The sequence below is a fragment of the Notolepis coatsorum genome (genome assembly GCF_963971535.1).
Source record: "Notolepis coatsorum genome assembly, chromosome: 17".
NCBI classification, from domain to species: Eukaryota; Metazoa; Chordata; class Actinopteri; order Aulopiformes; family Paralepididae; genus Notolepis; species Notolepis coatsorum.
In genome coordinates, this window is record NC_140181.1 from 101578575 (window position 1) to 101586933 (window position 8359).

General features: G+C 40.8%; 1 protein-coding gene across 1 annotated transcript in view; it reads right to left on the reverse strand.

Annotated features, from left to right (window-relative positions):
• The window catches only part of LOC311244181 (putative chitinase 10), a gene marked incomplete at both ends in the record, with an annotated part of 77420 nt that extends 69753 nt beyond the window's left edge, over positions 1 to 7667 (reverse strand). Inside the window, 8 exons of the mRNA XM_084333588.1 lie at positions 1551 to 1733; positions 1849 to 1972; positions 2536 to 2660; positions 4946 to 5111; positions 5688 to 5744; positions 6922 to 7126; positions 7523 to 7552; positions 7643 to 7667. Of these exons, the coding sequence (XP_084189714.1) occupies positions 1551 to 1733; positions 1849 to 1972; positions 2536 to 2660; positions 4946 to 5111; positions 5688 to 5744; positions 6922 to 7126; positions 7523 to 7552; positions 7643 to 7667 (915 nt within the window). The remainder of the gene's footprint in view (positions 1 to 1550; positions 1734 to 1848; positions 1973 to 2535; positions 2661 to 4945; positions 5112 to 5687; positions 5745 to 6921; positions 7127 to 7522; positions 7553 to 7642) is intronic.
• Positions 7668 to 8359: the final 692 nt, after the last annotated feature.

Consider the following 8359-nt stretch of genomic DNA (forward strand, 5'->3'; position numbering starts at 1 on the left):
GGCCTGATGTGCCTGAACCGTTGAGACCTACAGCACTTCCAGATGGGCCGTGGCAGGACTTAGCCACTGACCTACTAGGCCCATTACCGACAGGACACTCGATATTAGTTGTAATAGACTACTACAGCCGGTATTACGAGTACGATATCCTGCAGTCGACCACTGCTGAAAAGGTCATTAACAGCCTGGAGAATATCTTCAGCAGACATGGACTACCGATTTCCATACGGTCAGACTGTGGACCACAGTATATGTCTGCCCAGTTTCAAGCATTCTGCCAGGAGAACGGAATTGAGCATGTGAAAACCACACCCAAGTGGGCCCAAGCCAATGGGGAGATGGAGAGACAAAACGCTTCACTGATGAAGAGGATTCGCATCGCACAGTCTGAGGGGCTGGACTGGAAGAAGGAGCTACGCAAGTATGTGACCATCTACCGGTCTATTGATCACTCCACAACAGGGAAAAGTCCTGCAGAGCTCCTGTTCAAGAGAAAGATCAGAGGAAAGCTTCCGGACATCATGACACCACAAAGAGAACTGGAGGTCAGAGACACTGACGCCGAGAGAAAAAGAAAGTCAAAACTGTACACAGACAACAAGAACAGAGCAAAATACTCTGATGTGTCAGTGGGAGACCAAGTCTTACTCAAACAAGACAAAACAGACAAGTTTACAACAGCCTTCGACAAGACACCACACAAGGTTATCAGTAAGGATGGTAACAATGTGGTTGTCCAATCACCAAGTGGAGCGACCTATTCTAGGAACACTACATTCGTCAAGAGATACTACACAGAGGATCCCACTCCACAATCATCCAGCAAGACGCAAATAACATGGACTGAGGGTGAGGAGAAAGAAAACACACGTGACACGGAGTCCGATGCAGAGACTCACACTAGGGTGTCCACACCCAAAGCCACACCGCCTATGGCGAGGTATGAGAGACCCCACAGGCAGACCAAAATGCCTCAGAGTTTGACGGATTTTGTCATTAAGTAAGAGGAGCCTGTCTGGCACACACACACACACAACACGCATTATTAGTCATGTTCAATGATGTTTACATGCATTTACTATTTTCAAGGTGGAGTTTTGTTCATGGTGAACCTTTGTTTATTTTTGATAACAGGGAGACATAGAGGGGAAAAAAGAATTGAAGTGTATTCTGTATGTGGAAAAAAAGTAATTGAATTCACTGATATTTCTGTATGGTACCTTGGAGTTTATGTCCTAGTAAGGAGGGGATGTTGTGTACTGACGTGCCACACTGTTACGTGGTTACGTCATAGGAGCTGACGCTGTGCGTGCACTCCAGAGAATGGATACTAAGAGCGAGTCCAGTGCGCGGGCACTAGACCGGAGAATGCAAATAAAGACTATTGTTTAAATACTGGGTCGATTATTAAGTGAAGTACTACTTAATATCTAACAGTCATGACAATGAGATGCTATATGAGATTAAAACCACAATCCTGAGGCAGCTCCACGAGCACTGTTGCCCAAAAAAGTTCTCTGTGCATCTTCACTGTCTCATCATTCACTGACCTCATAGTACGACAAGGATCCATCTTCCCCAGTATAGGGCCCAGCGGAGGCGGGTCCACTGGCTGGTGCTCCGATGCCATTGGCCGCTGAAGAAGTGCGGAATGTGCGTCCATAGGTTGCAAAACCCATCATGAGCTTCTCAACAGGAGCCCCCTGGTCTCTCCAGTACTTCATAGCAAAGTCCTGTAAGGGAAATAGAAAACGCTGAATCCGTTGCTATAATAAAGAATGAATCGGTCATCGGGCGTCTCGTGACGATATGGAACGATCATCTCTGATGTGGAAGTTTTTCACTCACCACATTGTAGTAGATGTTCTCTCCCACATCTGAAGAGCTATTGTACAGAGGACTGTTGTGGCCAGTGAATGGGTCCCAGGCTCCATGGAAGTCATAGGTCATGACATTTATAATGTCTAAGTACCTGGTACACAAACACAGTGACGCAAACACAGACTGGTTGATGACACATTGTACTATATTCAAACCTATAGTATTCATACATGCTATAGAGATTTACTACATAAATGCTGTAGGTTTTATAGTATTCCTGTGTTGTTGTTTTTTCACATCTATAGAATTGTATCAACACAATATTACAGTGAAATGCTATGTTTCTGTAGTCGTTACTATAATTTTACAACAGTTCATTTTCATATGCTGTATGTGTTTTATAGTATTCCTGTGTTTTTAAAATGGTCATATCTATAGCATTTATTAGAGTTATTCGCCATAGTATTTTTGTAGTGGAATATTATAGAAATATATGGTGACTGACTACCGGTATTATATACTATATTATTCCTGTGGTTTTACCATAGAAATTATATGTAGTGGTTCCCTATAGCATTTCTATAGAAAAAGGTAAAAGTAAATTTTTTTTTAAAAAATAACATAAAAAACGTAATAATAATAAAAGAAAACAACAGGAATACTATACTTTTACAGTTCATTTTAACAGTTAATTTTCATATGGGTTGAACTTACTTTGAAACCTCAGCGACCTCATATCCGTTGTCAATAGTTCCCTTCCCAGCAGCCACTGCAGCTGTGAGCAGCAGCCTTGGTTTATTGGTGTCTGCAGCTTCTTTTTCAAAGGCAGCAATTAATTCCTAAATTCAAAAACACAATGGGAGATGACAATAATGTGTCCTGTATAATAATAATACCTAGACAATTCCGCAGGGGAAATTGTGAAAGTGTGGGTGATGCCTGTGCACCACCGGCCAATGGGAGAGGGTCTCTCGTGAGTCTCTATGACAAATGGTTGTTATAGGTGGTTGCTAGGGTGTTTCTAGGTGGCTACTAAGGTGTACTAGGTGGTTGCTAGTGTATTGCTAGGTGGTTATTAAGGTGTACTAGGTGGTTTCTAGGGTGTTTCTAGGTGGTTGCTAGGCTGTTATAGGTGGTTGCTAGGGTGTTTCTAGGTGGTTGCTAGGATGTTATAGGTGGTTGCTAGGGTGTTTCTAGGTGGTTGCTAGGGTGTTGCAGGGGTGTCTGTGAGGGCTGGATGGGCACTGCATGCACCACGCACCTGAGGATGATTTGCTCGTCACGCACCTGAGAGGAATTTCAATCTGCTCGTCGTGGAGAGCTTAAATGGGCAGGCTTCCCTCTGTTCGTTGTCAGGCCGTGCCATATACTCCCGTGTCTCCTGTGTGAGACGTTGCATCGCTCCCCACCGTCCCATGGATGTTTTCCCTGGGCGCTCTCTCTCTTTCCTAGGATCCGTGTTTTTGAATTGCCCGTTCGGCAGTTGCCCCCTGGTGAGTCCTTAACTGACGGTACTCCGAACCGTGACATTATTACGTTGACTCTGTTTTTTCATCGCCTTCGGGTTGTTTTGTTTTTGCCTTGAGAGGACTCGTTTTTCTTCACATACATTTTTCCTTAACACAATGGCGCCCGACCACAGAGATCTCCGTGTTTCGATTCCACCCGTTGTGGACAGAAGCACGGATATATCCGTGGCAAGTTGTTATTGCTTTTATTCCATTTTAATAACCTATTCAAGGTCGCCAAGCGGCACTGCAGATGTACCCTACTCTTTGAATTCGAGAAAGTGCAATACCGGCCAGATCCTCTTAGGGGCGCTATCGCGATAATGCAGTGTGCCCTGTGGCTGAATGGAGCATTCTTTTTTTTTTTTACTTTCAATGGAGTTTTCAGTTAGCTGGATTCTGGATGTGCAGCATAGTAGCTTGGATTACGTTTTGGATTGCGGATTTCACTATGCAATAAGGGGATTTATCATCAGGCAATGGACATATCGATCTACCAGATGGCGATCAATAACGGGGAAATGCTCGGGGGGATCCAACCGGCTCATGGTAAGATATTTTTCACGTAAATTACAGCCCGATCGAGCCTATCGGTTTAAAAATAAAATAAAAAACGTTTTACATTTCTATAACCGTTATTTACCCAGGCAAGCAAGTAAGAACAAATTCTGATTTTATTTATTGTCAAAAGTATGCATAATGTCGTGTTAATTCCACAACAAGAGATATGTAATGTTAATAACCTGAAATTATTCCATTTTTTGGGGGGGGGGAAACCCTGCATATATCGGTATCGGTTGATATCGGTTGATATCGGTATCGGAAATTAAGAGTTGGACCATATCGGTATATCGTATCGGTAAAAAAGGCAATATCGAGCATCCCTACCCCGAATGTGTTAAAGGAACAGTGCTGCATTTTTTGTTGTTCATGATTCCTGGACTCTAGTGTAATTCACCCTTAACACTTTGAGTGCCACTCACGGCTTTTCTCTGGTTTACGCCCCAACCGTTGAATGCCACGGTCACGAGTATTCTAGTTTTTTATTTATTTTTTTAAAAATGTATTAGCGATCTGAAATCATATTGCATCACGCGAGCCTACCGTTGGAGATCCAGGGACCCGCGCGCTCAGATGTGAAAAAAGCACACACACTAACATTAAATAATAGTTTTTTTCTTTAAGAAAAAAGTAATTTAAACGTTTTTATATTAAAAAAGATTATGTACACATGCAAATTATCAATTTCACGCAGTTAGTGGTCTCAGCCTTAGAGTTTAGTAAGTTATATTATTAACTTGAATTTTACTGTGAATGTCCCTCCCTAATCCCCACTCATCTGCAACTCACATCAGACCAAAATAACAAATTTAAACAATGTGTAATACCAAACAGGGCTCTTTTGCCTAGGGGTTGCTGTTTGACAGTATTGCAGATTCTTCCTTTAATTGTTGTCCATTGTAGCTCAATGGGTAGAGGTTAGAGGGCACTAACACTGCCAAGATCAGGAGTTTGACCCACACTGAAACATGTATAGTCATTACATTGTACATTTCTTTGTGTGTTTGTACTAGAAAGGCGTCAAATGCCATCCCAACTTCAATTCCCAAACCGACCTTGCAGAGCAGGGTGAATCTCTTCTTGTCCTCCGGAGGGCTTCCTCTTGCTCCAGGGTATTCCCAGTCCAGGTCCAGTCCATCGAAACCATGTGTTCTCAGGAAACTAATAGAGGACTGGATGAACGTCTGGCGGTTGGCAAGGGATGAAACCATGATGGTGAATCTATGAAGATAGCAAACAAGAAACATCTGCCATGATATTTTTGACATCAAGATAAACACAATGTTCCCAATGTGATCCAATAGCCTCAACATTGTGGAATCTGTTTTATATGTTAGGCATTCAGCAGATGCTCTCCTTCATAGTGACTAATTACTACAAGTGCAATGTTAAGCTGAGATTCTTGTATCACTGACACAGCTAGTACCCAACACGAGGAGTACTGAGGGAAGATCAACAGTGTCTAAATAACCTCAGAGTACATAACTAAACACAATGATACAATGATACAATGATACAATGATACAATGATACAATGATACATACATACATACATACAGTACATACATACATACATACATACATACATACATACATACATACATACATACATACATACATACATACATACATACATACATACATACATACATACATACATACATACATACATACATACATACATACATACATACATACATACATACATACATACATACATACATACATACATACATACATACATACATACATACATACATACATACATACATACAGAGTGGGGGAGGGTATACTCACTGGGCAGATCCGAAATTCCAGCCACCAACAGCCAACAGCGTTTTTAGCTCAGGATTGCTGTAAAAGAGATGGGCACAATTCTCTGAATCTCTGATGTATTGTTTTTGTTATGCTTCATTCTGGAATACTGGTACTATTTAAAGGTGCTATAGATTACATTGAGCCACTAGATGTCCCCACCAGCATGTCAGCATGTCTCATCTAGCAGCAAGTTTATGAAATGAAGTGCATTCCATGTGGGGAAATGGGAAGTAGGGAAGGGATACATATGTGCATCATGTAAATAATAACATTCATTTTGTTTGTCATAATTTATTCTGCCCCTTTCTAAACGCTCTGTGAATGTTTTTTTTAATGGTTAGTCTACATAAACATTTTATCTATAGCACCTTTAACCTGTTAAGCTGCAGCCCTATTTTCAGAAAATCTGCCTAAAAGTACATGCCCAAGTAATTGGAAGATTGCTCCACTTCTACAAGGTCAATTTGCATGTTATTGGTATCTATGTATTCCCAGTGTCAGAAATATTGCGTCTGTTACTATTCTTGAGTAAATTGTAATGAAACAAAAGAGAATATAAATGATCATTTTTCTTTGCATCTCTTTTTAAAAAAATGTATTGATTTTTTTTGTTCTCACTTTTTCCGTATTTTTGCTCCCATCCCAATTTAGTCGTTATGCCAATTCCCTTCCTGGTCGTTGCGCGCATTGTCCCACTGTGAGCCTAGGGAGGGTGTAGAACTACCACATGCCTCCTACAATACATGTGGAGTCAGCCAGTCGCTTCTTTTCACCTGACAGCGAGGACTCTCACTGGGGGAATGTAACGTGTGCAGAGGTTCACTCTATTTCCCCCCGAGCCCCACCCTGCGGAACAGGCGCCCCGACCGACCAGTAGGAAAATTATAATTTAAATCATTGGTAAACAAACATAGTGCTGAAAATATACACTTTGACTGTTTTGATAGGGTTAGGTCTTTACTCTTGGCTACATTTGAAAAAGAAACACAACATTAATTAATACGGTCTGTATTGATCGATTGGGGGACCCTACAGCTTAACAGGAATCGTGAAACACATGCAAACACTGATGTTATTGTTGCAAGATAAGAGTTTACATAACTTGTACTGGTGTACATGAGTGATACAGGGGTGCGTTTACTGTATGGGTCTGAGTCTGATATTATCTGTACAGTTGACCTAGATGACTAGGTGATACTCGTATACAACTCACCTAGTCTTCAGTCCATTAAAAGCCTTGTAGAGAACATCGTCATTCCACTCATAGGTGGCCAGCTCATTGGCGTGGTTGATTATAGAGAAAGCATAGATCAGATGAGTGCAGAGGTTGGGATCAACGTTGGCAGGCAGGTATTTTCCAGCGCCAGTCCGGTACTGAGACCAGTTGGTGAAATAACACACCAGTTTGGCAGATGACACTGATAAAAGCAGGAATGAATAGAAGAGTTTCATTCCCAAATGAATCGCACTAAAAACCACAACAAACCACACAATGCAATAAATACAAATAGGTTATTACAACTATTACATGACTGAACACCTTTGTTTACAAAATAGTGAAATTTTAGTGGATGTAGTCATCTTTAGGGGTATTGATCATACGGTAACAATGTTTACAACATTACAAAAGCGTATCTTATTCGCTGTCATCTCCAGAGTCAGATAAGAAGATAGATACCCTTCTCATCTATAGGCAAATAAGCTAATTTCCCCAAAAAGTTGCCTGTTCCTTTAATTATACAAAGATTAGGGTTTTGCATCAGAGCAATTTAATATAATATTACAAAATATAAAGTAAGATAATAGATACATACCCATTTGAAGGCACATCAACAGGGACAGTCCTGTAAACAGACATTGTTCTTGAGTAACGGCACCTGGGATTCTGCATTTCACTGAATCAAGAACCATTTATTGAACAAAATACAACTTACCAGTCAGGATTGTTAGTCTCGCCATGGTCAGTTTGCTGTTGGCCTGCCTTTAGCGACCTGCAATAATAAAACGATATGAGTTTGATGTTGTATTTCTAAGGTTGAATTATATTAAGTCAATGTATTGTCAACCATATAGTATATGGGGTATCGGGGACCTGGCTTAAACAAAATTAAATAACTAAGCAATAATTGTACATCTAATGCACAGTTCACTTCCTCTAATCGTACTAGTAATAAAATATATAGCACGGCAACAAACAACAGAGTTATGACTTACCTGTTTTCTCTGTGAGGAGCTATAGATCTGTCTCTGATCTCTTCTGAGCCTTCAGTCCTTTATGAAGATGTGATGGGGCATGGCCAAATGCTGCATTCCAACCAGGGACAAAGAGAACAGGATACCACAGTGTCATCTTTAAGTCCAGCCCTGTTCGGTTGCATAGGGCCCCCGAAGCCACCTTTTCTTTTTTTTAATCACTCAATACACTGTATACTGTATATATATATATATATATATATCCTGTAGGGATGTAACAAATCATCAGCTTAAAACATTTAACCGATAGGCTACTGCTTATGACCGCAAGTGGGTGTTTCTTAAAAAAAATATAAATACATAAGTAGCTTACTGACAAAAATGTTGTTTTTACTGACAAATACAGAAGAAAGTTGGAGAACAATGACATCAAACAAGCGTGGACTGGAATGCAGAAC